Source organism: Schizosaccharomyces pombe, assembly GCF_000002945.2.
Source record: "Schizosaccharomyces pombe strain 972h- genome assembly, chromosome: II".
Classification (NCBI taxonomy): domain Eukaryota; kingdom Fungi; phylum Ascomycota; class Schizosaccharomycetes; order Schizosaccharomycetales; family Schizosaccharomycetaceae; genus Schizosaccharomyces; species Schizosaccharomyces pombe.
In genome coordinates, this window is record NC_003423.3 from 3532341 (window position 1) to 3555692 (window position 23352).

Below are 23352 nucleotides of genomic sequence, written 5' to 3' on the forward strand. Positions count from 1 at the left end.
TGCTATCTTAGGAGTAGCGTGACACGGCGCAAACGAAAAACAAGACATTTGTTGTACCAAACATCCTCAATTCCATCGCATCTCTAAAGTACGAGTAACTAGAGTAAGATGCAAATCAACGTCGTGATATGACCTAAAAGTATCGTGGACTTGATTCATCCTTCAATCTCATCTTTCCCCGACTCCGCCTCTTCATTTTGACCTCATTCTATGATTGCTTTTGGAATGAAGCTTGCAGCGTATTCCTTCATTAGTGCGTTATGACTAACCGCGATATATAAGGTGATTTAAGTACTGGAAGCTCGCTTTCCATATGAGAGGACAGCGTAGAGCGCAAGTCGCAGATTGAAGGAATGTAATTGGGGTTCGCTTACACATTACGCGCTTTTATTTGAAAAGAACGAATCAGCAGCACTGCCAGCGCATTCTGACATTTCCATGCTACTTCATTGGCGGCCTCTGATTGGCTCAATCAATGTAAAACGACGTCAATTGCTAACCAATGTTGTTTGACAAGGGTGGTTTTTTCAATCAGACGCTTGACGTCATTCTTTATATATACATTGCCTCGCGCATCTTTGCTGGGTAGTATGGACACTACAAACAACACATATGCAAGATCAATTTCTAGTAATGGGAACGATAACTTTCCCACTCCAGATTGGCAATTTAATGGATCCCAATTGCAACAAAATCGTAAATCCAAAATGAATGGTCGCTCTGTGACTAATGTATTTCCGAATGCATTCTCGGATGCTGAATTCGAGCAAATCTCGATGCCCGAACTCAATTTAAAGCGTTTTAACCCTACTACGTTAGAAGAAAATAACTCAGATTTATCTGATATGTCCTCCTGGGACTATATGATGAACGTTCCCATTCGTGTCTACAACGATGCTGACACAATGGACCCCTTCTCCCTCGACACTATTCCCGATTCCTCGATGGACATGCCATTTGATCCCTTAGCATCTGACTATGGTAACGCTGCTAACTTTCCAAGTGTCCCTTCGTCCCTTGGCAGCAATCATCAATTTATCACCACACCTCCTGTCAACGGGTCGAACGAACCTACCTCGGCTCAAACGAATCACATTATTACTGCTAACAGTTCCCCCAGTGGAAATGCTGGGAGTAACGCATCTGCAAGCATGTCCGTCCCTCCTCCTCTTACTCCATCTGCTTCCACCATTAATGACCAGCCCTTCTCCAACTCTTTCGATTTACCTAGTCAGGTGATTGCTGATGGCACTGGCGCGATTTCCGACATCAACGGTAATCCATTTCCCATGAATTCTCCACCTTTGGATATGGAACCGTTGCCCTCGATATCCATGGATGCAAGTGACTCTGTCTCCGAACAACTTGTAAAGGACGCCTCTCTTCCTAGTGGTCCTTTTTCAACCGATTATTTGGAGAATGGAAGTGACTTAAAAAGGTCACTGGGTCACAATCAAAAGTCAGACAGAGTCTCAAAAGATGTCTCACCTCAACACCAAGCAAATCCCTCTACCCTTAACAATCCTCTCAAGACCCAAAATTTTGATTCCTCTAAGAACCTTTATACCGACAACAAGGATTCCTCCCTTGTATCTCCAACGGGACTTCAATCCCGTATGGAACAAAATCCGGAAGTGCGGGCGCATCCTATGAAGGACTCGGCGACGAGCACTGCGTTACGCCGTTCTCATGCTCTGGGAGCTGCTGCTGACTCTCTTCTTCCTCAAGAAAACTCCGCTCAGATATATGATGGGAAGGATGTATCTATGGTCAATGATAACATGCACTCCGATGTTCGGCAGGACAGCTTCAATAAAGAATCTATTAAACAACGCATCCCTTCTTTGTCTCCTCCGATAACGCGATCATACAATGCCAAGCATCGCCCCTCCTTGGTGCTTGGTACGTCGGTAAATCCACATTCACTTTCTCCTTCACAGCCTCCTGTTGTCGTACCTTCAAATACTACGATCAGCTCCTCTCCTCCACTCACTTCTCCTGTTAAAACCTCTGCTAATATACCTAACTTATTACCGACTTCAGAGTTAGACAGTTCCAACGCTCCTCACTCTCAATCGGCTGCTACTCATGACCTAAATGACGTTAAGTCGTATTACAATACTAGGTCTTCTCATTCCGTGGTACCTAATCCAACCAACCAAAAAGTAAGCATCACCGGTGCTGCTGCTGATGGCCCCAACGGATCTGCTCCTGTTGACACCACTCCTACAAATTCTTCTACTACTGCTACGGGTGCTCAGAGGAAGCGTAGGAAGTTTAAATTTGGTAAACAAATTGGTCCAGTTCGGTGTACTCTTCAGAACAGAGTTACAGGAGAAATTTGTAACACAGTGTTTTCTAGGACGTATGATTTGATCCGTCACCAGGATACGATACATGCTAAGACACGACCTGTATTTCGATGTGAGATTTGTGGCGATCAACGCCATTTCAGTAGACATGATGCCTTGGTTAGGCATCTCCGTGTGAAACACGGTAGATAAATTGAAAGGAGTCTCTTCTGCCACAAATATTAAAAAAAGGTTATTGCATTATCTATTGTCATTTTTCACCTCTTACGCTTCTTCATTGATTCCTTGTTTATGAATTTTAAAAAAAGTTGCATTTTGCTAATTATTTTCAAGAAAAAAATTGGTACCGTTATTATTTCACAGCCCTTTTGAAAGTGCTTTTTCCTTTGTCTCCTTTCATGTACATTTATCATCTTAATTTTGCCTCTTCATTTCATCGTATCCTCAAGCTTCATGTGTAATTTCAAACCCCTTCTCCGTCTAACGGTTTCCTTTTTTATTTTGGACGGTCATAAGTGTTTTTATATTTTGTTTTCATTTTTATTGGGATTGGTTAATATTGTTTTTTTTTTCTTACCAAGTTACTGTTAAATGTTAATAAAAAATTTTGTGTGTTTTCACCTTAAATTGAATACCTATCATGTAATTTGATTTAGTTTTACATACTTAAATTTTAATATTAGTAAGTAGTATTTGTAATTTAGAAATATTTTTTCTGCCGGTATTAATTATTATTGTTTTTCAGTTATGTTAGGTATAGACGCGGCCTCTAGCAATCAAAGACGGTGGATCAAGGTCTGTAGTAAATCGATCAATCCATAGGTTACCTGTCTCTGAGATACATATGCGTAGTGGTTGATTGACAAACGCGGGAGATAATAATCGAAACTCAAATCTTTTCATGTTCTTTGACATTTGGGGATAAACAGAACGAAAGTACTCTAACATACTAGTCACTAGAAGAGGACCTGGAAGAACGAGATTTGGATAATTTTCGGACTTTGTAGCGTATGTCGCATTCCAATGGATCATATGAGCATTAAACATTAATGCTGAATAGCGAAACACCATAATAGGTGTAGGTGTGAATACCCAAGAGTGTTGTGGAATACTTTTGCTACGTAAAGTTTTTGGTATAGCCAGTTCTTGTCGATTTAAATAGGCTAATGTTCTATCTTCCTCGATACATAATTGATGCTGACTGTCGTAAATTTTTCTTCGAATATATACATGCTTTGTCTGTTTTTCTGAAGTAGGCTTTGTTAGAAAAGAACTTTTTGGAAGACAAGCTTCAACTTCTTTTGTAATTGATGGAGATTTCACAGATTCTTCCTGAATCAATTCATGACATTCCGAAGTTTGGAAAAGATGTAAAGGTCTATGAAAACGAAGGACTCCATGTAACCATATTCGGCGCTTAAAAGAAAAAGGATTATTTGGCTTTGGGGAATAAAGACTTTCATATCCATCTGAATTCAAATTTGATTCAGGAGATGCTAAAGAGAAAAAAAGAAAATGGTAACCAGGCTGTAATGATGTTATTTTAGCATCCATTGTTATGCAACTAACAGGCAAATGACCACTTAAAGTAGCTTTTAACTTATCAATTGGCGCTTGAGATAAGAAATCCTTTAAAACGACCTTTGCTGACATCGATGATTACTTTCTGAAACGCTTTGCACATTGACTTTTCAAGTAGGCAATTTATCAATACTGAAGGTGATCTATTAGAAATTATTATAAATTAGCCGAAGCAATTATCCCTAAGAAGACCTCAACTTTTAAAATCGGAAAGGACAAATCTTTGAAGCAATAAGCTCTTAATTTTATGGAACCTAATAACTTTAACAGCTACACATTACTAATTGCTTTTGGCACGACCCAAATTGCTTAAGGTATACGTGTAATGCTTGTTTTATACCGTTAGTGGAGACTTGACCTCTTTTAGCAATGAAGTACTAGCAAAATTTATGATAATCGCACATCTAATAAAAGATAATTTCACCAAATGAAAAAAAAAACCACCTAAGCAATTAATATACGATTTAAGTCACATACATTTAAATTAAGCCCTTGTTGGTGAATCTTTATTAATTATTAATCGTTTATGAACGCTGAAGTACCTTAACCTGTTAATTGTAAAGATCATTTCTATATAATGTTAATAGGTCATCAATGAGCCGCTTTTTCATTTTCAAATCGAATTTGACATTGAGGTGTTGATTTACATCTATTGAAAATGAAGGAGCAACCGATTTGCCTATATATTTTCATGCCTCTTTTTTTGCTTGTTTTTTGTTTCATATTCATCAATGTACAACGTGCTATTGGATTACAACACGTTATTATGGTAAACCGAACGATAACGAGATTCATTCGTTGTAACCACATAATACAAAAAGCAACTTTACTGTTTTGAGAAAGAGCAAGCATACCATGAACTATCTTGAAGGTACGATCGATTTTGCAGGACAATTAAGGTGTCAAAAGTATATGAACTATGGTCTATGTACAAGTGCTGTATGTCAGGGATAAAATCTCATTTATTTACTAATATATCTATAGGTTATTTCGTACATTTATGGGTATTTAGTTCAAGATTCTTATTGTGTGATTAAATTGTTTTTAATTTTAGCATCGTTGGTGGCTCTTGTAAGCTAGTTTTTTTGCTTCTAGTCATGTAATATTAACATTCATTTAAAAATAGGTGTGTCTTCCTGCTTGGTCTATGTACAACAAAAACCCTTTAAAATTTCAAAAGAAAAAGGAGTAAGCGGGAAATGGGGAATCTTTCTTTACTTGAATCGCAATCTCGCGAAATTAAAGAACCAAAATACCAAACAAAAGTTGCTCCGGCTTTATAGAATACAAATAATCTTTCATTCCAAAAGTAATGCTAAACATGTTTTAACAACTTTTGTCCGAAAACCTTTTTTTAAACGCACATTTTTTGCATATCCACAATACACGATCGATAGATGGATTTTTCCGTGATGGTTCCTCAAATCTTATTGAACATGACTTTCCTGGTACCAATAAAGAGTTACATCCTTTACATATGGTGCGCTTTATATCTGGGTGTATTCGCATTACTGATTTTTGTGAAACATCCTTGGCTGTAGAGATATAGTGTCTCGACAATGTAGGTTCTTGAACGTTTCTAAAAAGTAATTGCGAAGCCTGGTATAAATATGATACCCTTGCATGTTGGTCCTTTGACTTTGTACTCATCTCGACCGTTTATGTTTAAAACACTTGAGCTATTAAAGGAATTGCAAAACAGAGAACAAACAACTTTCCGTTTTTATAATGGAATGCAAAAGTCAAAAAAATTATTTTTAACTTAACAATTTAATTATGTTTCTTATAAAAATCCTTCATTAAATTAATTAATAAATAGTTAATGCTTGTTGCAGTCTGATTTTACCATAGGTCAAATTTTTAATTTGTTTTTCCACGGTAAACTGCGTTATGTAATTCTTTGTAAAAGAGTACGATAAATTTTTAAGGCTTTTGGATCAATTATAACCGAGATATAAAGAGAGCACATATGTTTATTCAATTAAAAAAAAATCGGTCTTGAGTTTCGCTTGGGTTTATATGATTAATTTCTCTTACCTATAAATAGTGAGAAATCATATATTCGTAAGCTATTATTAATACTTGTTCTTTTTAGCTGATGATGTGGAACGAACAAGAGCCTAATATTTTCATGTATTTTAATGATTTTCTTGTAAAACAGTAGCTTTAGTATTTTCTGACAAAGAACTTCTGTTTGATTGTTTACATTTTTAAATAGTGAGCTAAATAATTTAGAGTCTATGCTAGTCGCGACGCGTCAAACCCCTGTCAAAACCAAAACTCATTGTATCGAGCTCTTGCATTTGTTCCAACAATTACTGTTTAAAAACCTTTATTCCCAAAAGAAATTGATAGGAACAACTTAATATGGCAAAGAAATCTTTAATGGCTGAGCCTGGAGATCCTATTCCACGGCCACGTAAAAAGAGATATCGTCCAGGTACTACGGCGTTAAGAGAGATTCGAAAATATCAAAGGTCTACAGACTTATTAATACAAAGGCTCCCGTTTTCAAGAATTGTACGAGAGATATCTTCAGAATTTGTAGCCAATTTTTCAACGGATGTTGGTTTGCGCTGGCAATCTACGGCACTGCAATGTCTTCAGGAAGCGGCTGAAGCGTTCTTGGTTCATCTATTTGAAGATACGAATTTATGTGCTATTCATGCTAAACGAGTGACGATTATGCAACGAGACATGCAATTAGCCAGGAGGATTCGTGGTGCTTGACACTATATATTCAACAAAAAAAAATAGTTTTACGCTTAATCATATTGAAATTGGAATTGCTAAGGTATGATCAGTTTAATTGATATCAGGTGATTTTGAGACAGATCTTTAGCTACTCATTATAAGACTCTAAGCATGCTATCTACCAAAGAATTATTAAAAAAAATGTACGAATATGCTCATAATGAATGATAAATCTCACTCCTAGTTAATGCCATGTGAGTACCGAAGCAACGCAAATTAGATCACGTCTTGTTTCGCTTCATTATTATTCAGGCTGGAATCCTGGTCATCAATCTTATTTCCATACTTCCTTTTACTTTTTTTCTCTCGCTGTTTTTTCTTCTTGACAATACGTTGAACTTTTCTTGCTAAAAGACTATCGTTCCCGTGTTTGAATTCATCTACTTTCTCCGTTAACCGTTTCCTTGCAATACAACGATTTTGTTCACGTGAACGTGTGTCTTGAGATCGAACGATAATTCCCGTCGGAATATGTTTGACTTGGGCCACTATGCTAGTTTTATTTATTTTTTGTCCACCAGGGCCCTTTCCACATATAAATGTTTCCTCAATATCTTCTTCTTGGAGTCTTTCTAGTTGATAAGGTGTTTCTTTTTTAGAGCAATACCATGTATGCCGAAAATTTAGTTCTGCCAGACAAGAAAATGCATTTAGTCTTACTGAAATAAATGTTTTGTTCAAACACTTTCGTGCTGCGCACAGCATCTATGTTCACCTAAACGTGTTACTGCTAATAAATAGACAAACTTGACTAAAATAAACAACCTTGTCCTTTGGAATGATAATAGGCGGTCTGGTTGATTAGCGTGAAACTTGCTTAATACATTAAAAAGTTATAAGGGGATTTTGTATTATTGCTTTTCTCAAAGGTTACTGTTACAAAAAAGAAGAAAACAGAAACTTCTAAATTAGCAGAAAATTCACGATGTTGGAATATCGATGAACAAAATTGCGCACTTATTGCATAAGTTTAAAACTCTTTAATGTAATATTCTATTGTCACACTGCCCCAATAATATTTGTTTGGCATAATGCAATAGATACTGTATTACATTACATGCACAGAAGAATTTTTTTTTTTTTTTTTATTTTCACCTTTACTCTCACTCGAGTAGTGTTTTGCCTGCTTTCCAATTGACACCTCTTCTGTTTAGTCTAAAGTTTTTCGTTCAATAATTTAAAAAAGTCTTAATTTTCTTTAATTTGCTCGTGACTCAACATAAAAATAACATCAATGAGAGCATACATTTTCCAAGACGAAGGCGATCAAAGAAAGCCGAATGACTCAAAGATTGAAGTTTCAGCTGAAGATTTAGAAGCTGCTAAAGTGTCCTATAGACATCATGATGGAGATCTACATACCTTCGCCGATGGCCTTATGAAAGAATATGGATTTAAAAATCGGGATGAAGTTGTTGTTAGTAGAAAAGGACTTGGAGATCGTTATGACAATATGGTAAAGAAGTTCTTTGAAGAACATTTGCACGAAGATGAGGAAATTCGATTAATTCTCGATGGTAATGGTTACTTTGATGTCCGTTCTGTCGATGATAGATGGGTTCGAATTTTTGTTGAGAAAGGCGACTTAATAATACTTCCTCCTGGAATTTATCATCGTTTTACTACGACCACTGATGACTATATACACGCAATGCGCTTGTTTCATGAAAATCCAAAATGGATTGCATTGTCTCGCACAGATTCAACCAGCGAGGAACTGGATGCACGAAAAAGTTATTTGAACAGTATTAAAAAAAGTGTTTATGTTTAATTAGGTATATGCAACAACTGATTTATATCAATAATCTTACGTATGGATTAACACTAGATATTAATAAGAAACTTCCTTTATAAGGGTTTAATGTACAATAAAGATAGTAATAAATATAGTCACTAATCATTTATGATCATATTATTTTAAGTTACTGATTGTATTTGCTTATTGGAATGCAGCTTTCAATACACACAATTCTTTCATCTCGCTACGACACAACAGTCCCTACCTACTCACTGCCTACCTTTTGCCGCTTAACGTTTTGTGCTAGTCATTTTTTTGTTTTTTAAATCCCCATATTAAGGATAAAACTAAATTACTTCCATGTTGAGTAAACTGCGGAAGACTATTTAGTTACTTGCCCGGAATCCTTAACCTCTCTAACAAGCATTAAATGCGTCAGTTACAAGCAGAACTCTTACGTTTATTCCTTTAAGCTATTAGGTGAATTTATATATTTGTTAACTAACGACAACTATTGACTGGTACAAAATCTTAAAATGAAGGATGACCAACTCATTGATTGGATTCACGAGAGATATGAAGAGCAGAAAAGTGCTAATCGTCTTGCAGGCCGTTTCAGGTTTCTAGGTTTAGAAACCAAATATTCAATTATTTCCATTATTTCAGGTACGTAATCCAACCATTTAAATGCATCTGCATGTTGGTAGTGTACGTGATATTTTATTTGACTGTTGATTTACTGTATTCTCTTTATCTGATTTCTGACATTTTTGGAAGGTATATTTATCGGCTTAACAGCTGCTTTATTAAATGCTCTCGCATCATTACTTAACAGTTTTCGTGAAGGGTATTGTACTGTGAATATACTTTTTGACAAACAGACTTGTTGTTCAACCCTAACGGAGGACTATGAATGTCAGGAATTTTTTTTTTGGAGAAACAATCATTCCGTTTTTGTTTCTTGTTTGATATACGTTAGTGTTTCAGTCGGGTTTGCATTCATAGCAACTACTTTAGGTTATGTAGTAGCTCCTGCTGCTAGAGCTAGTGGCATTCCGACAATTAAAGCAATTTTGAGTGGCTATAAATACCCTGATATGAACGTTTTTTTTTCTATAAAAACCCTTTGTTCCAAATCTTTAGCTGTTTGTTTCAGTGTTGCATCTGGTTTATGGGTTGGAAAAGAAGGGCCATTTGTTCATATAGCGACAAATATAATATATTTAGTTGAAAGAATAGCTCCAAGTCTTGCTGATTCTGAAATTTTTACTAGACAATTGCTTGCTGCTGCTATGGCCTCCGGTATTGCTGCTTCTTTTAATGCTCCTGTTGGTGGTGTTATTTTTGCTTTAGAACAACTAGCTTCTAGTTCTTTTCCAAGCTTATTTACTGGCTCCATTTGGTACGAGTTTTTGTGCTCTGCGTCTTCTGTGGTAGCTCTACAGTTGATTAGGTCTTGGCACACAGATGTTGGATATCTTTCTTATGTTTCTTTGGATAGACGTTGGAGTTATAAAGATACACTTCCCTTTATATTCATTAGCATTTTATGTGGATGCTTAGGATCTGTTTTAATTTACCTTAACATGAAGTTTGCTTCAAAGACCAAAGGCTTTTCAAAGATTTCTAACGTTTTTTTTGTTATTTTTTTATCTTTGATAACATCCTTGACGGCTTATGCCATTCTAGGTGAAAGCGAGCTGTTGTTTAATCCAATGGAGCTGTTCCCCCAAGTTATCAACTCCTGTTCTCCTTCTTCGTCAACTGTGTTATGCGAGACTACCTTTTGGGTAACTGCAATAGTTCTTTTTACATCAGCATTATTGGGACTTCTTTTGACTTCAGCTACATTTGGGGCAGCTATCCCTACTGGTATTATTGTCCCGTCGTTGGCAATTGGTGCATGTATTGGAAGAGCTGTTGGGACTCTTTTGAAGAGCCGGTTCCCATCGCTTGCAGGTACCAGTATCTATGGGGTGATTGGTTCAATTGCATTTTTGAGTTCAACTACCCGATTAGTAGTAGCATTGGTAGTAATTCTTTTTGAACTAACAGGAGCTTTAAACATTGCTCTCCCTCTTATGCTAGCTACTTTAATTAGTAAATGGGTCTCGGATAGCATTATTGAAACATCCATTTACGATGCTTGGATTCAGTTTAGAAACATACCCTACTTCCCTTCTTCCAACTCTTTAAAATTTTCAATACCCTTGAATTTTCCAGTACGTTCTCCGGAACAACTGGTGAGGCTGCCGATTAGAAGTTGTTCCATTGAGGAATTAGAGAGAGCCATGCATGATTCTTCACAGTCTTTCTTTGTTGTTTTAAAAAATGATACTGAATTTTTTGAGGGGTTCATTTCAAGAAATAAAGTCTCTGAATTACTGAATAGACGTCCAATGAGTTCTAATATGCAAACAACTGACAATACTGGACTAGACCCGCTTCGAAGTGCTTCAGCACCTGTTGATTCGACTTTTGACCTGTTTGATTATATTCACCCTACCACATTTACCTTAAATTATGATACTCCACCAGTTTTAATGCTTAAATTATTTAAAGATGCTGGCATTACAAATTTAGCCCTTCTGAATCATGGGAAATTACATGGTGTTCTAACCAAGATAGTATGTTTTATTTGTACCATTTGATGTTAACGAAATATACTAACTAACTTTAGGACATAATAGAATATGCTAAAAAGTGCAAGACTCATACAGGGAACACTTATTCCGAGCTTCCAACTGGCGTTACTTATGAAACTGATATTTTCAACCGCGCCGATGACTAGCAGGTTTATGATTTATATGTATCTTGAAAACCGAAATATTTTTCTCCATATTTGTATATTATAATTCATTTTATCTAAAGAAATTTTAAATAGAAAAAGTCTCCCATTCCATGACCATGTGTATTTATTTTATCCAAAAAAAAATACATATTTCTACAACGAAGTGCTTTTTAACAATTCTTTTGCCGATTGAGATACAGCTGGTGAATAATGATTTTTCAAAAGAAATGGTTCATAGAGTACAGCCGTTGAAGAGTTAGACAAATCTGGGTCTTCAATAAAAGGGTTATAAATGCCATCACCAATTTGCTCTTCCGAAGTAAGTAACCGAGAGAGTTTTGAATAGCGAGAAAGTAACTTTTTAAGCAAAGCTAAGTCTGCAGAAGCAGAGTGTTCTGGCAGTTGCATGCTAGCAATAGCAAGCCTTTTGGAAAAAGAACTTAGCCTTGAAGAACTTATATTTTTACTCTTAAAAAAGAAGACTTGGAAACATTTTAATAACATTTCCATCTCAGTGGTAGCATTTACTACAAAAGGTTTAGAAGGAGCATCGGGATCCTTTAAGCGCTTAATCTTAAGATTTAAATCAGCATCTGGATTTAAAGAAAAAGGGAATATTATTTTGTAAAGTCTTTGAACGAAAAGACCAAGATCTAAATCCAAGTTCAATTTACCAACGCCTTGAGCCGAAGCAATTTCGAAAGCTGTGCTAACAGTCAGAAGTGCTTCACGAGTTGCTTGAACTCCCGATTTGTCTTTTGGCAAAAATACAGTATCATCCATCACCAATTCTCGCAAAACTTGCAATAGATCGCCAAGAAACTCAATGTTAAGTAAATGCGATAATCTGGCGACCCCTTCAAGAGCATTACCAATCAGTTTCCCCTTTAATTGCAGTGTTTTAAAATAAGTTATAAATATTATTTTTAAAATTTCCGACTGATACTTTTCTTTATCTTGAGCTGTAATGACAGCATCAGCTTCCTTCATCTCTTGGGTGATTTTCTTAGTTTCCTTGTAATTTTTCCTAGCTTTCTTAGTCAAATATGGCAAGTCTTTTTTACGTTTTTTAAAGTTTGTGGTATCATCCTGCCATGCCTCGTCTTTTATTTTCATATCATTAAGGATATTAACACTCAAAAAAAGATCATACACATCTGGAAGAACGTCGTAATTTCTCTGTTTGAACATCCTTGATAAAATTGTAACACATTTCAATGAGGTTTTACCGAGATTGTCTTCCTCAAATATATTTTTTAGAGAATTGATAATGCCATCAAATCCAGGTCTTTTGGTTTTATGGCTTATTTGTCGAACAGCCAATGCAAATAACTTCTCACTTAAATTAAAATGTGATGCCTGTTCAATTAGCTTTGTACAACAACGAACCGCGACCTGATATAAAGACAGCTGAGTTTCATCCAGAGTTGAAGAGAACGATTTCAATATAGTCTCCAAAGTTTGAAGAAACTTTGCATAATGTTTAAGTAATGTTTGCTCGTATTCCCATCGTTGAGCAACTTCTTTAGATAATTTTGTGCCTTGTTCTTCTTCACTCAGTGGACGTATTTTATAGCCGGGAATAATATCTCGAAAAACAGCAAGCAAAGTTAAAAGTGAAAGCTTCTTAATGGTGATATATGGGGAGTCAAACTTTTCAAATATATTCCGAATCAGATGAAGATTTTCAACTGGTTCTTCCAACAGCTGCTGGGCTTGTATTCCTAAAGCCTCCTTGTCGTTTTTTATTTGCTGTTTCACAGGTATTTCAGGAGCAATTTTTTGCTCTTCCAATGATTTTTGTTTTTCATCCTTAATGTCCGAATCAATTTCCAAGCTAGCCTCAGACTCGCTTTCTGAGAGAAACTCTTCTCCGTTGTTTACATCAGCAACCACATTTTGTAATAATCCATCTTTAGTCTTAATAGGAAGTCTATTGTAACTTTCATTATTCCAAGATGAGCTAACTCGAGGTCGTAATTCATAATCTTGTTCATCTTCAGAGTCCTTCGAGTAATCAAGTACGGATTCTTCATCAGAGCTCAATCGTGAAGTGTCCAACTCAAACTGTTGAGACTTTTTCAGATCATAGATATCAGGCCGAGGGCCTTTTTCTACTTTTTTGCCTAAATCCTCTGGATTAATACTAGAAAGATATTTGAGGGAGGATGGATTCTCGTTGAAAAATTCAATATCCTCTTGGGTCAATTCTCTCTCAGCAATTTCGGGCAATGCAACGCCTTTCTTTGTCGTCTTTTTAGAATCTAGCGAAGTGGCATTTTTTCTCTAAATGTAAGTAAAAAAATATTATTTTTATTTCGCTTATCATACCGGTTCTGTGCTACTCTGCGAGTTATTCCTTTTTGAACTTTTTTTGATATTTTTAAGTTTACTAGAAGCAACCTTTGGTTTTGGGGATTTTTGATTCTTCCGAGCCGCCATTACTTTTTCAAATGGGCAAAGGCGACATTCATTGAATGCCACAAACAATTTTTTGCTACAGTTTGAAGTTTAATGGAATATGCTAAAGTGCGTTAAGCTCTTTTGCTAACTTTTGTTCTTATAATATACAATATTAAAATTTGGGTTTTCGAAGAATTATTAATATATTTAGGTCATTAAAGCCTAATGTTAAACCGTTTAAAATAAGAGACATTTAATCGTAAAGTAAGATTTGAAGTAAGCAACGCGTTTCTTTAAAAAAAACCTCCGAATATTATCCTAAAAGAGTGAAAGGATTTGCTTTTCAGCGTCTACAAAGCGCATCTCCTGTGAAAACCTTTCCGCTATCCCATGGACGATTGACTGGGCATGATATATTTGAGAAGCTGCTAAAGCGATATCGGGTACAGTGCAAAGTGTACCAAGAGCCATTAATGCTCTATAAAAAGCTTCGTTGTCAGGAGATGGATCATCCAAAAATGAAAATAGTATTGATAAAAGTTCAATTCCAGTGTTCTCGAGGTTTAGTTGTATCAACAATATTGATAAATTCATTGCTAATGTTGCAAACGCAATTTTAAAGTCCTTGGCGCTACTAGCTTGCGGAACAGTAGATGTCAAACAATCCATCAGTTTCGATACCCCTTCAGCATCAGTGATATTTGGGACAACATTAGACAAACCACGTAACGCTAGCATCACATTGATCGATTCAAAATTCCCACTAGAAGGCACAGATTTCACAACTCGGCTAAATACTTCTAAAAATATTGGAGCTAAATCAGAAGAAGAATTGATTGCTAGTAACCTTAAAGCATCTAACGCAGGAAACCTTTCTGCCAAAGACCATGAATCGAGGATAGATAAGCAAGTTTCCAAAAGCTCATTTTTTTCTGTATCTGTAATTTTTTTTGAAGACAAAGCACGTTCTAAACTGTCGATAGATTTAGCAGGTAAAGGGTTTGACTTTGTATTGTTTAAGGAACGTAATCTTTGACACATTGCCGGAACATTAGCATTAGAGAAAAGCAATTGAGAAACTGGAAATATGGTCGTCTTAATCTTGTTTGAAGATTGGCTCTCTAGGTTCGGCTCCTTTTTCGATTCCAAACTGTGACCTTGAGTATTTTTTTCAATAAATTTAACTACTTCGTCGGTGTAAGACAAGGGAAGTTGATTCAGCTCCAAAAATCTGTTAGCAGCTTGATATGGATTTTCGGTAGCATTATAAGGAAGCTTTAAAGGAGCTTGACCATCTGCAACGTCAACATCAAAGACATAATCATATTCTTTTCCTTCAAATAATTGCTTCCTGTTGTTACCAACAGCATCGACCACTTGGCCTATTTTTTTCCATTCATTCTCTTTTTGAGACCATTGGTAAGCCTCAACATCATTATTTACACGAACCATTACAACGTCCCCGTCAGCTTTACCGGGTTTTGAAAGAATTTCTAAACCAGGCAGTGACCCTTTTTTAATATCACCAACTTCCTGGCTCGAAATGGCAAACTGAGAAACTCTTTCTTCAAAATTTTTCAGTACTTCAGTAGGTGCAACTCGAACCTTATCCACTGTGAAAATGCGAACAAAACCATCACTGGAACCGCAAACTAAATCACCGTTTGGAAGGGAGGAAACACTCCAAACACTAGTTGTCGGTAAAGTAATACATTGTAAGCACTCTTTACCTTTCCAAATCCTGATTGTACGATCCTCACCACAAGATGCGATCAGCTGCTGGTTGTGGATATAAGTTAAAGAATATACAAACGAGGTATGGCCATGCAATTCATATAAGAATTCACCATCTGAAGTCCATAGTTTAATAACACCATCATTAGAGCAGGAAGCAAAACCTCCAGGAATTTGACAAAGCGAGCGAACACAATCGTTATGTGCTAAGATAGATTTGACAAGCTTTTCTCCGTTCCAAATCTTGATCAATTTATCGGCTGAACCTGTTATAAAGATATCCTCACCAAGGGCAAGAACAGCCCAAACTGAGGATTGGTGCCCTTTAAGTACATATTTACATTGGCCTAAAGCCCATACTCTAGCCGTACTATCCCAGCTTCCAGTAATAATTGTTTCGCTATTTAATGCAGATGCAGAACAGATGTTGGACTCATGTCCAAACAAATAATAAGAGGGTGAATTAGTGCCTACTTCTTGAAGAATACCACATTTGTCTTGTCCGCCTGAAAATATGTAACCTTTGTCAAAGTTAATAAATAAATAAAATCAATATCAGTAATTACCCCTAGAGTTTTTATCGATCGCCGGCACATAACAAACACAATTGACAAACCCTTCATGATTTTCGTAAAAATGGGGCGTCCATTCTCCATTGATTTGCTCCCAGACACTATAAGTTCCATCTCGAGAGGCAGATCCTATCAATTCATTGGAAATACTGCAAACACCGCGAACCTAATATATATTTGTTATTGAACATGTTCATGATTATGGTATTAACAAATAACCCTTTCTTCATACATCTTGTTTATGGCCACCTAGCTCTCGTGAAAGTTCATAAGAGGTCATTTTCAGTCTATTAAGGATGATTATGAGAAGCCAATATAAAGGTATATTTGCTTTTCGCAGAAGGAAGTTAAACAGGCTTTCACAGCTTATACATAGGAACAACTTGATATCATTGACATCGTTAGAATCCCTTAAAAGATTACTTCTAGCTGTAGTTCGAGCACATTAGAATACCATGGAAAATACAATAGTTTGAGGACTCAAATTATAATTTGCAAATATTAAAAATACACATATATTTATTTATAAGGTGGTTTTGGTAGAATTTTCACAACACTTAATTATTAGTCTTACCAATTGGGAAGAAGCACATTTAACTGGTTTGCTGCAGCAAATTAATATATCGATTTATCCTGACTAGTTGCTTAAACTAGCAAAAAAACTGCAAACAACAAATTTGTAAACAAGTCATTTATAATTTCTCAATTCCACAGCAATCTTGTAATTTAAATCCAAAGTCCTCCATTAAATTTAGTATGTTTAAGAACACCAAAAAAAATGCTAACAATACACTTTTTAATAGTTTTCTTATATTGATCAAATAAAAAATCATTCATCATCATAAATCGTGTACCATACCCCTAGTATCATTACGAAGGAAGTAAATTTAAACATATACTCCAATATGATAGCTATCCATCCAGATCACGATGTCGACGACTACGGGAATGTCGACGATGATGACGGGAATGACGGTTTGAATCTGATTTATCTGAACGGTCCGACGATTCATGCTTGAGCTTTCTACGCTTTTCTCTATGAATGTAATCACGCATGGGATCAAGTAAATCTTTTTCATCTTTGGGTGAGAGTGTTTGTTCAACTTCGTTTTGTATTATCGTTTTGTAGTCATGGTCTGGTAAATTAGAAGTGTTGATTGTACTCACTGAAAGAGAACTACCTGATTCGCCTAACGGTACTAAGTTGGCAGGTTCTTTTTCTTTTTGCGGTACTTTGTAGCTAGCAACGTGATCAACACGAACCAATCTGTCAAGTAACTTTACATTCGTCATATTGTCAACGGCAAGGACTGTCGAACGTTGATCCTCATATTTTAGAAAGGCGAAGCCTTTCGATTTTCCGGTTTCTTTGTCGCGCACTAAATTAATATCCACTGGCTCGCCAAACTCAGAAAACACACATAAAATATCATCTTCGTTCAAATCAAAATCTAAGTTGCCGATGTAAATATATGCACTATCACTATAATCTTGGTGCCAAGAACTGCTAAAAGGTTTATCCAACTCTTGCTCGTTTAAACGCTCAATTTGACGAATGGAGCTACTTTTGTTAATTTTAAAATTAAAAAACGAAAACAGCGAAAAGATGAATCGGATTTTTGCTATATTTTAGCCTCAATAGAAAACTTACTTCATAACAACCTAAGGTATTTTAAATGGTAATTAAACTTTGTAACAGATTGATTTCCAAATTTTTCTTTTAAAATAAAAAAAAAGATTGACAAAAATTAACAGTTGGAGGGCAAAATGGAGAAAAACAAGTTAGCGGCGGGTTTATGGCGTAGGCTTGAATTCCGGGCTTTGTAAAAAAGAAGATAAAACACGAGAATGGGTTTGAATAAGAGGATGTCCAGCAACTCTACATAATAATGTATTAGTTTTTGTGCAATTTAAAACGCTCTTTGGGGCAATAAGGCAAAATTAACATTCAATACTTACAGTCGTAAAAAATTTTCCAAACCTTGTCTACGTTCTTCGATAACATCATCTCTAAATCTTTGAGTGAATATCTTTCCTGGAAGTGGTGGAATTGAAACACGACCGGACTCTCTTTCAAGCATATCGTGAAATTTCTCGAATTCGCTGTAACGTCGACGAACGCTAGAATTATGTAGACGAAAATAGGGCATATTGGTCTACAAAAATGAGTTAATAATCTGCTATCAGAAGATGAATTTCAGTGGTACCTACCCGACAAACAATTTCATAAGTAGTAAACATGTTTCTTCCAATACCGTGAGTTTGTGGATTTATAACCTAAAATAACATCTATTAGAAATATTTCGAAATAATAAAGTAAACATACATCAATTTCAAGGATGTTTTCAGGAACATCATACATTTGTTGAGTAGTTTGCTGCCTGATTTCCGGTCTACTTAATTTATCCATTTATTTACCCTTATTACTCTTAAGAGCGATATCCAATATTATTTTACTGTTTAACAAGTAATAGTTGAAATTTTGAAGAAGTTTAAAAGTTTCGATACAAGGTGTAGTGTCTAGCTCAGATACGGGTACGGCTAATGAGATTCATAATCGGATCGCAAATTAGTAAGGCGTTTACTGTAAACATATCGCAGAGCATTTTTTCAAACTGCGTCGTCTAAAGATGAGAATGATAGTTCATTTGCTTCCAAAAAATAAAATGGATTCACTAACGTCCAAATCCTCCTCTCACTTTCAACAAAATTAACGAGTAATACAAAATCAAATATGTAGCATACAATCCATTATGATATTTTAATATGATAAGAGCAATTGCTAGTCAATATCACATTTTTGCTTTAATGACTATTCCACAACTCCATGCATGATGAAGAATTTGATTAAAACATGTGTAACAAGCAAAACATCAGAAGGTTAAAGCAAGATAACAGGTTATGACAAACAATTTGCTTGGAATAATTTCATATTTGAATGCATCTAATCAAATCGCTTTTTTTTTAATACAAACAGTTGTTTTTATTTATATATTTTGCGATGTGTTACATACTACGATATGCCAACTAACGTCAAATACCAAATTCTAATATTACGCATAGTGTAATTTATAGTGGAAGCGAGTACGTGAATGTATGGTCAAGTACTTGAATCTTTAGCAATGATCGGACTTAAAGGTATACTCAAAGTTATCGACAATTCCGTAAGTTTAAAATATTACTATTTGTACTAATAAGATGGAAAAGGGTGCTACCTTAGCTGAGTGCATTCGTGTAGTTCGCGCGGGAAAATTCGCTTCACTTGGTAAGTAGCACGAAGTGATCTTTTGTTTATATTCGACTAACATCACCTTTTTTTAAAAAACAGGTGATGAAGTGGTAGTAGTGGTAAAAAAGGCACGAAGCGGTTCATCAGTTACTGCTGCTAATAAAGTTAAACGCGGTGATATCCACCATGCTATCATTGTTCGGACGAAATCACCAGTTCGAAGACCCGATGGTCGTTATGTTCGTTTTGATGATAATGCCTGCGTCTTGGTTAATAAGGAGTGTGAGCCTCTGGGAACCCGTATCTTGTCAGTCGTTGCCAACGAGCTCAGAACAAAACATCATACTAAAATAGCATCTCTTGCTCCACGAACCATCTGAAAAGGGTATTGTAATGTTAATATTTCACTTAATTAAAATATATTTTTTAATTTTCTATTCTACGTCTAATTAAGGGACCTTGTCTCTTCAGCAAACACTTTTTACCTGATAGCCAATTAAGATTTTGCTTTTTTGGAGTTTTGTTACTCGTAAGCATTGTGGGGTTAAAAGGTTTTTACTACACACTTTTTTAGTAAAATACAGCTGTAGCAGGCTTTATTATATAGTCCATTATCTGTTAAATATATCTGATCGATCAAAAGAATTTAATGTTCTAGTAAGAATGGATTTGCTGGCGATTGATTTGGATTTTGATGTTAGTGAGTCAAAGCTTGAACGGAATAAGCGATTAAAACAGAAAGTAAGCATTGAAACTGATGGATGGACTCCAAGAGTTCAATGTTTTGGTGTATGTTACTCATTTTTTACTCCCAATTTATTGTCTATGATTTTAACAGATTATTCAGCATCTTAGTAAAAATGGCGTCGTCCTCGGTGAAGAAGCCTATATTTTAGAGCAATCAAAATTTGCAGCGGAAGAACAATATTATCTGGGAAACTATTCCTTAGCTAAAAAGTTTGCATTTCAAGCACTTGATGTTCCAACTGATAGTTCCAGCATTGAGTACCACAGACTGAGTTCAGGCGAAATCAATGAAATTGAAGACATCATCAGAAGATGCGAAATGAAACTTGAAAATAAGCAAAGCAATTAATTAGAAAAAATTTTTGTCTTGTCAAAGAGTACCTACCCAAAACTACACACTCTGTCTAATTTTTGTACATGATTTTCATGTGGAAACAGATTAATCACTACTTGTACCATCATCCTTTACAATTTGTCCTTGGTTTTGTTATTTGAATAAGAAATAAATTAATCAAATTCAATCGTGCATCATTTTTTGTATCATTAAATTTATAGTCTTTGTAGGCTTTTGAGTTATCGAGTTACCAATTATTCCTCATCAATCTTCATTAAAAAATTCTTTAGCGCTGTAAACCTTCCACGTTCCCATCCGCGTCAGTAAAGTAATCGATTTTATTAGTACTATAGGCTGACGCCGGAATTGCAGCTGGTGACATGATTAGAGGAGATGTAATAGATTGAGCAGCCGAACCCAGAGCCGCTGACAACGGTGTTGCAGGTACGCGGGCTATTGGGGACATCAAAGGAACAGGAGTGGCTAAAGATGACTCAGTGTAATGTCGAGCAGAGGAAGAAAGTAAGATAGTAAGATCTTTTGTAGATCTTGTTGCAGCTGAAAGACCAGCTAATACGCTTTTTTGGAATGTATATTCACTGGATAACGCTTTCGCTAAATTTGCGACTGCAATAATAGACTTGACAAATGCTTGAGTGTCGTCCAAAAAAAGCTGCCATTCCAATTCTTCCGGATTCGTTTGAAAAGTTAGAAGGCGATGCTTAAGTTTTCTAGTAACATCACAGGCGGCGGCGGATAATGATCCCAATTCACGTAACTTACTAATCAAATTGGGTGCGATGTTTTCATTTACTAGATCAGGCTGGTTATTTTTAGGAACAGCATCAATTAGTAATGTCAAAACTGACATTGCACTGTTTGTTGCTAAAGCGACCTGATCTTGTATTTGTTTATCAATTTCAGGATTCATCACTGATGCTGGTTTTTCAACGCTAACGATTCTGTTCGTAAGCCCAGATGCAGTCCGGATCATACTTGTCGGAGATTGACGTACCTGATCGGCGAATATGTTATTACCACTATGGGGTTGTGATGGACTCAATGGTACCAAGGCGTTTTGTAACTCCTTTGCAGCATCGAAAAGAATTAGCAGTAAAAGCCGAACATATCGGACATCCGCACGACTAGTGAGCTCATTTAAAAATTTTTTTGTCACTTCAATTAGTTTACGAAACGAGCTGATACAAGACAATGAAGCGTTTACTATGGAATTAATGTTTGCAGTTCCATCATTGCTTTGTTGGGTATCCTCAAAGCACAGAATTAGCCGCTTAATTTGAACATTGGCAGTATGTAACACATGACGCATAGAATCTAAAACAACGGGGTTGCTGCAAAAAAGAAGTTGCTGACGAAGGGCTTGTTGGACTTGCGAAAGCGAAAACAATATGCCCCTAGACGACTCTAAAGTTTTTTCAAAGGCCGAGTGCTTCATTTCAACCTCACTCCCTCCAATGTTACTGAAGTAGCTGTTGACCGAGTCATTTGTCAAATTGGAGCCATTTTCATGCGTTTCTTCTTTTTTCAAACGAGGGGAAGGATGAGGATCTTGAGCAAAAATTCGATTTGGTAATTGCTCAGAAAGTTTGCGCGCTTCTTTAAGGGCTTCAAGACGATGTAAAACACTCGATGGAAGTCTAGTAGAAGAGTAATCATCATTTGTACTATTGCTTCTATTACGCTCTTTCTTGGCAACCTCAGGTAAACTTATGGCTGATGTTTTAGCACTCGCACTCAACTGCGTTGGAGCTGTTTTTAGAATCGATTGTGTGGAAGCAGCATCATTATTTGAGGGATTTTGATGTTGATCAGTGAATTCTGAAATTTGGTCTTGAATGGGGCTAGCGCCGTTAGTATTGTGAGTACGTTCTTGAACGTCTGCACTAGCGACGGAGGAATTGGTGAGTGAGCTTTGGGGTGAATGGTACAATGGTCCTGTAGCAGAAGAAGGTGGTTTTGAAACAGAAGGAGAATTGAGGCCAGTAGCTAAAGAAACTGACCTACGAGGACGGGCTTGTCTAGGCGACGCATCTAGATGAAATTTGTTTAATTGATTAAGTGATGGAGGATGAGTGCATCCATGAGCAACATTTGAATCATACAATGTTCCTTCTGAGTTCTCATTTGTCTTTGACAAAGTCGATTTGGGTGTGGACTGTTGATGCCCGGCAGGAGAATGTGAATGGGGACTTGGCGTGACAAACGTCAGCATGCCAGGTGAAACCGCATGGCTAGTATCTGATGGGGCACTAAATAAGTAAGAATCAACCACAGAGGAGTCATTTTCTTCCGAGTGACTAAGATTAGCTGAAGCGGATAAAGCAGCGGAAACAGTACTTTCACTTCGCGTTCTAAAGACTGATTCGTTTCGCGACAAATATCCCTTTATATTGGCAATAAACAACTGCATATCAGAATCTTGCAAGTCATTATTAGCGATATGCGGAGGAGGAAACACAATGTGATTGTTTTCAATTTTAAGAATTTCAAGATTCGGCATATGTGCAATGTAGGTGGGAAGCTCAAAAAGACGATTTTTAGAAATTGAAAGAACTTTAAGGTTCATTAAAGCTCCAAAGGATTCTGGCAGTTGCTTGATTTTATTGCGAGAAATGTCTAAAATTTCAAGTGACTCAAGTCGACACAAAGATTCGGGAAACTCTCTAAGGACATTCGATCTAATATTTAGGTACCGGAGACGAGTAAACTTTAGGATTTCAGGACCAATACTCTTTATAAAGTTATGGCCTAGCGCTAGTCTCGCTATCCGACCCTGGATTCTTTCCAATTGTTCATAAGGTAATTCCCGCAAGTTTAGATGAGATAGATCTAACGTAAGTGCATTTTCAGGACCCGCATCTTCTGCCTCTTTAATAATTCTTTCAATTTCTGAGTTTTTTGTGGAGGACACCTCATGAGCAGACATAGCATGAAAAGATCGATCACCTCAGACGTAAATCCGAAGGTTTTGTTGAAAAAAAAAGGAACTCTAAGAAGTAATAATTACTAAAAAAATGCAATGAACATAAAATTGATCCACAATGGTATGCTATAATGTACAAAAGTCAATTCCCCAAAATTTACTGCCAAGCTAGTTCGCGGAACGAATAAACTCACTTCTTTCTGTGTACGCATC

General features: G+C 36.2%; 15 protein-coding genes and 11 long non-coding RNA genes across 26 annotated transcripts; 14 read left to right on the forward strand and 12 right to left on the reverse strand.

Moving 5' to 3' along the window:
• Positions 1 to 587: 587 nt before the first annotated feature.
• On the forward strand, positions 588 to 2948 carry rsv2 (DNA-binding transcription factor Rsv2). The gene has a single exon (NM_001355817.2). The coding sequence runs from the start codon at positions 591 to 593 to the stop codon at positions 2502 to 2504; it is 1914 nt and encodes a 637-aa protein (NP_001342894.1). The 5' UTR covers positions 588 to 590; the 3' UTR covers positions 2505 to 2948.
• On the reverse strand, positions 1762 to 2878 carry SPOM_SPNCRNA.6171. Its single transcript, NR_195521.1, has one exon. It is a non-coding gene; the product is annotated as a non-coding RNA (long non-coding RNA).
• Positions 2922 to 4275, reverse strand: htd2 (3-hydroxyacyl-ACP dehydratase Htd2). The gene has a single exon (NM_001355818.2). The coding sequence runs from the start codon at positions 3963 to 3965 to the stop codon at positions 3063 to 3065; it is 903 nt and encodes a 300-aa protein (NP_001342895.1). The 5' UTR covers positions 3966 to 4275; the 3' UTR covers positions 2922 to 3062.
• Positions 3685 to 4561, forward strand: SPOM_SPNCRNA.6172. Its single transcript, NR_195522.1, has one exon. It is a non-coding gene; the product is annotated as a non-coding RNA (long non-coding RNA).
• A 178-nt stretch (positions 4562 to 4739) lies between these two features.
• On the forward strand, positions 4740 to 5772 carry spc1 (signal peptidase complex subunit Spc1). The gene is made up of 3 exons (NM_001355819.2): positions 4740 to 4832; positions 4878 to 4964; positions 5020 to 5772. Exons 1-3 carry the CDS (start codon positions 4749 to 4751, stop codon positions 5083 to 5085), a joined length of 237 nt encoding a protein of 78 aa, NP_001343171.1. The 5' UTR covers positions 4740 to 4748; the 3' UTR covers positions 5086 to 5772.
• rpr2 (RNase P subunit Rpr2) lies at positions 4838 to 5726 on the reverse strand. Its single transcript, NM_001022391.3, has one exon. The coding sequence runs from the start codon at positions 5541 to 5543 to the stop codon at positions 5220 to 5222; it is 324 nt and encodes a 107-aa protein (NP_596472.1). The 5' UTR covers positions 5544 to 5726; the 3' UTR covers positions 4838 to 5219.
• Positions 5773 to 6131: 359 nt separating the features above from the next.
• On the reverse strand, positions 6132 to 6611 carry SPOM_SPNCRNA.6173. The gene has a single exon (NR_195523.1). It is a non-coding gene; the product is annotated as a non-coding RNA (long non-coding RNA).
• Positions 6164 to 7823, forward strand: cnp1 (centromere-specific histone H3 CENP-A). The gene has a single exon (NM_001022392.3). It carries the CDS (start codon positions 6261 to 6263, stop codon positions 6621 to 6623), a length of 363 nt encoding a protein of 120 aa, NP_596473.1. The 5' UTR covers positions 6164 to 6260; the 3' UTR covers positions 6624 to 7823.
• Positions 6655 to 7585, reverse strand: pth3 (peptide release factor). The gene has a single exon (NM_001022393.4). The coding sequence runs from the start codon at positions 7350 to 7352 to the stop codon at positions 6864 to 6866; it is 489 nt and encodes a 162-aa protein (NP_596474.2). The 5' UTR covers positions 7353 to 7585; the 3' UTR covers positions 6655 to 6863.
• Positions 7741 to 8547, forward strand: adi1 (acireductone dioxygenase family protein). The gene has a single exon (NM_001022395.3). It carries the CDS (start codon positions 7882 to 7884, stop codon positions 8416 to 8418), a length of 537 nt encoding a protein of 178 aa, NP_596475.1. The 5' UTR covers positions 7741 to 7881; the 3' UTR covers positions 8419 to 8547.
• Positions 7758 to 8316, reverse strand: SPOM_SPNCRNA.6174. Its single transcript, NR_195524.1, has one exon. It is a non-coding gene; the product is annotated as a non-coding RNA (long non-coding RNA).
• Positions 8548 to 8656: 109 nt separating the features above from the next.
• SPOM_SPBC887.02 (ClC chloride channel) lies at positions 8657 to 13692 on the forward strand. The gene is made up of 3 exons (NM_001022396.3): positions 8657 to 9051; positions 9163 to 11012; positions 11066 to 13692. The coding sequence occupies exons 1-3, from the start codon at positions 8922 to 8924 to the stop codon at positions 11174 to 11176; spliced, it is 2091 nt and encodes a 696-aa protein (NP_596476.2). The 5' UTR covers positions 8657 to 8921; the 3' UTR covers positions 11177 to 13692.
• On the reverse strand, positions 8939 to 10542 carry SPOM_SPNCRNA.1613. Its single transcript, NR_150507.1, has one exon. It is a non-coding gene; the product is annotated as a non-coding RNA (long non-coding RNA).
• noc3 (Noc2p-Noc3p complex subunit Noc3) lies at positions 10982 to 13641 on the reverse strand. Its single transcript, NM_001022397.3, has 2 exons — positions 13508 to 13641; positions 10982 to 13462 (listed from the first exon to the last, which is right to left on the reverse strand). The coding sequence occupies exons 1-2, from the start codon at positions 13616 to 13618 to the stop codon at positions 11330 to 11332; spliced, it is 2244 nt and encodes a 747-aa protein (NP_596477.1). The 5' UTR covers positions 13619 to 13641; the 3' UTR covers positions 10982 to 11329.
• A 95-nt stretch (positions 13693 to 13787) lies between the features above and the next one.
• On the reverse strand, positions 13788 to 16223 carry lub1 (WD repeat protein Lub1). The gene is made up of 3 exons (NM_001022398.3): positions 16118 to 16223; positions 15880 to 16051; positions 13788 to 15834 (listed from the first exon to the last, which is right to left on the reverse strand). Exons 1-3 carry the CDS (start codon positions 16163 to 16165, stop codon positions 13898 to 13900), a joined length of 2157 nt encoding a protein of 718 aa, NP_596478.2. The 5' UTR covers positions 16166 to 16223; the 3' UTR covers positions 13788 to 13897.
• Positions 14177 to 14733, forward strand: SPOM_SPNCRNA.6175. Its single transcript, NR_195525.1, has one exon. It is a non-coding gene; the product is annotated as a non-coding RNA (long non-coding RNA).
• On the forward strand, positions 15019 to 15369 carry SPOM_SPNCRNA.6176. The gene has a single exon (NR_195526.1). It is a non-coding gene; the product is annotated as a non-coding RNA (long non-coding RNA).
• SPOM_SPNCRNA.6177 lies at positions 15504 to 16554 on the forward strand. Its single transcript, NR_195527.1, has one exon. It is a non-coding gene; the product is annotated as a non-coding RNA (long non-coding RNA).
• Positions 16471 to 17688, reverse strand: cwf29 (RNA-binding protein Cwf29). Its single transcript, NM_001022399.3, has 2 exons — positions 17537 to 17688; positions 16471 to 17446 (listed from the first exon to the last, which is right to left on the reverse strand). Exons 1-2 carry the CDS (start codon positions 17539 to 17541, stop codon positions 16798 to 16800), a joined length of 654 nt encoding a protein of 217 aa, NP_596479.1. The 5' UTR covers positions 17542 to 17688; the 3' UTR covers positions 16471 to 16797.
• Positions 17655 to 18407, reverse strand: snx3 (sorting nexin Snx3). The gene is made up of 4 exons (NM_001022400.3): positions 18212 to 18407; positions 18097 to 18162; positions 17845 to 18041; positions 17655 to 17764 (listed from the first exon to the last, which is right to left on the reverse strand). The coding sequence occupies exons 1-4, from the start codon at positions 18293 to 18295 to the stop codon at positions 17680 to 17682; spliced, it is 432 nt and encodes a 143-aa protein (NP_596480.1). The 5' UTR covers positions 18296 to 18407; the 3' UTR covers positions 17655 to 17679.
• Positions 17739 to 18421, forward strand: SPOM_SPNCRNA.1614. The gene has a single exon (NR_150508.1). It is a non-coding gene; the product is annotated as a non-coding RNA (long non-coding RNA).
• A 582-nt stretch (positions 18422 to 19003) lies between these two features.
• mrpl38 (putative mitochondrial ribosomal protein subunit L38) lies at positions 19004 to 19551 on the forward strand. The gene is made up of 3 exons (NM_001022401.3): positions 19004 to 19049; positions 19093 to 19150; positions 19214 to 19551. The coding sequence occupies exons 1-3, from the start codon at positions 19008 to 19010 to the stop codon at positions 19492 to 19494; spliced, it is 381 nt and encodes a 126-aa protein (NP_596481.3). The 5' UTR covers positions 19004 to 19007; the 3' UTR covers positions 19495 to 19551.
• Positions 19552 to 19689: 138 nt separating this feature from the next.
• Positions 19690 to 20392, forward strand: SPOM_SPBC887.08 (uncharacterized protein). Its single transcript, NM_001022402.3, has 2 exons — positions 19690 to 19903; positions 19962 to 20392. Exons 1-2 carry the CDS (start codon positions 19778 to 19780, stop codon positions 20208 to 20210), a joined length of 375 nt encoding a protein of 124 aa, NP_596482.1. The 5' UTR covers positions 19690 to 19777; the 3' UTR covers positions 20211 to 20392.
• On the reverse strand, positions 20340 to 23316 carry sog2 (leucine-rich repeat protein Sog2). The gene has a single exon (NM_001022403.3). The coding sequence runs from the start codon at positions 23140 to 23142 to the stop codon at positions 20482 to 20484; it is 2661 nt and encodes an 886-aa protein (NP_596483.1). The 5' UTR covers positions 23143 to 23316; the 3' UTR covers positions 20340 to 20481.
• On the forward strand, positions 21145 to 21581 carry SPOM_SPNCRNA.6178. Its single transcript, NR_195528.1, has one exon. It is a non-coding gene; the product is annotated as a non-coding RNA (long non-coding RNA).
• Positions 21753 to 23296, forward strand: SPOM_SPNCRNA.6179. The gene has a single exon (NR_195529.1). It is a non-coding gene; the product is annotated as a non-coding RNA (long non-coding RNA).
• Positions 23317 to 23352: the final 36 nt, after the last annotated feature.

Coding starts and splice junctions, on each gene's coding strand:
- rsv2 (NM_001355817.2), top strand. CDS start 591: ATGGACACTACAAACAACACATATGCAAGATCAATTTCTAGTAATGGG.
- htd2 (NM_001355818.2), bottom strand. CDS start 3,965: ATGTCAGCAAAGGTCGTTTTAAAGGATTTCTTATCTCAAGCGCCAATT.
- spc1 (NM_001355819.2), top strand. CDS start 4,749: ATGAACTATCTTGAAGGTACGATCGATTTTGCAGGACAATTAAGGTGT. Junction 4,833..4,877: donor ATGGTCTATGTACAAGTGCT/GTATGTCAGGGA, acceptor ATATATCTATAG/GTTATTTCGTACATTTATGG. Junction 4,965..5,019: donor TAGCATCGTTGGTGGCTCTT/GTAAGCTAGTTT, acceptor ATTTAAAAATAG/GTGTGTCTTCCTGCTTGGTC.
- rpr2 (NM_001022391.3), bottom strand. CDS start 5,543: ATGAGTACAAAGTCAAAGGACCAACATGCAAGGGTATCATATTTATAC.
- cnp1 (NM_001022392.3), top strand. CDS start 6,261: ATGGCAAAGAAATCTTTAATGGCTGAGCCTGGAGATCCTATTCCACGG.
- pth3 (NM_001022393.4), bottom strand. CDS start 7,352: ATGCTGTGCGCAGCACGAAAGTGTTTGAACAAAACATTTATTTCAGTA.
- adi1 (NM_001022395.3), top strand. CDS start 7,882: ATGAGAGCATACATTTTCCAAGACGAAGGCGATCAAAGAAAGCCGAAT.
- SPOM_SPBC887.02 (NM_001022396.3), top strand. CDS start 8,922: ATGAAGGATGACCAACTCATTGATTGGATTCACGAGAGATATGAAGAG. Junction 9,052..9,162: donor AATTATTTCCATTATTTCAG/GTACGTAATCCA, acceptor CATTTTTGGAAG/GTATATTTATCGGCTTAACA. Junction 11,013..11,065: donor ATGGTGTTCTAACCAAGATA/GTATGTTTTATT, acceptor AACTAACTTTAG/GACATAATAGAATATGCTAA.
- noc3 (NM_001022397.3), bottom strand. CDS start 13,618: ATGGCGGCTCGGAAGAATCAAAAATCCCCAAAACCAAAGGTTGCTTCT. Junction 13,463..13,507: donor CGCAGAGTAGCACAGAACCG/GTATGATAAGCG, acceptor ACTTACATTTAG/AGAAAAAATGCCACTTCGCT.
- lub1 (NM_001022398.3), bottom strand. CDS start 16,165: ATGACCTCTTATGAACTTTCACGAGAGCTAGGTGGCCATAAACAAGAT. Junction 16,052..16,117: donor TAGGTGGCCATAAACAAGAT/GTATGAAGAAAG, acceptor AATATATATTAG/GTTCGCGGTGTTTGCAGTAT. Junction 15,835..15,879: donor GATCGATAAAAACTCTAGGG/GTAATTACTGAT, acceptor ACTTTGACAAAG/GTTACATATTTTCAGGCGGA.
- snx3 (NM_001022400.3), bottom strand. CDS start 18,295: ATGGATAAATTAAGTAGACCGGAAATCAGGCAGCAAACTACTCAACAA. Junction 18,163..18,211: donor AAAACATCCTTGAAATTGAT/GTATGTTTACTT, acceptor ATGTTATTTTAG/GTTATAAATCCACAAACTCA. Junction 17,765..17,844: donor TTGGAAAATTTTTTACGACT/GTAAGTATTGAA, acceptor ATTATTATGTAG/AGTTGCTGGACATCCTCTTA.
- mrpl38 (NM_001022401.3), top strand. CDS start 19,008: ATGATCGGACTTAAAGGTATACTCAAAGTTATCGACAATTCC. Junction 19,050..19,092: donor TCAAAGTTATCGACAATTCC/GTAAGTTTAAAA, acceptor AAGATGGAAAAG/GGTGCTACCTTAGCTGAGTG. Junction 19,151..19,213: donor GGGAAAATTCGCTTCACTTG/GTAAGTAGCACG, acceptor TTTAAAAAACAG/GTGATGAAGTGGTAGTAGTG.
- SPOM_SPBC887.08 (NM_001022402.3), top strand. CDS start 19,778: ATGGATTTGCTGGCGATTGATTTGGATTTTGATGTTAGTGAGTCAAAG. Junction 19,904..19,961: donor CAAGAGTTCAATGTTTTGGT/GTATGTTACTCA, acceptor CAGATTATTCAG/CATCTTAGTAAAAATGGCGT.
- sog2 (NM_001022403.3), bottom strand. CDS start 23,142: ATGTCTGCTCATGAGGTGTCCTCCACAAAAAACTCAGAAATTGAAAGA.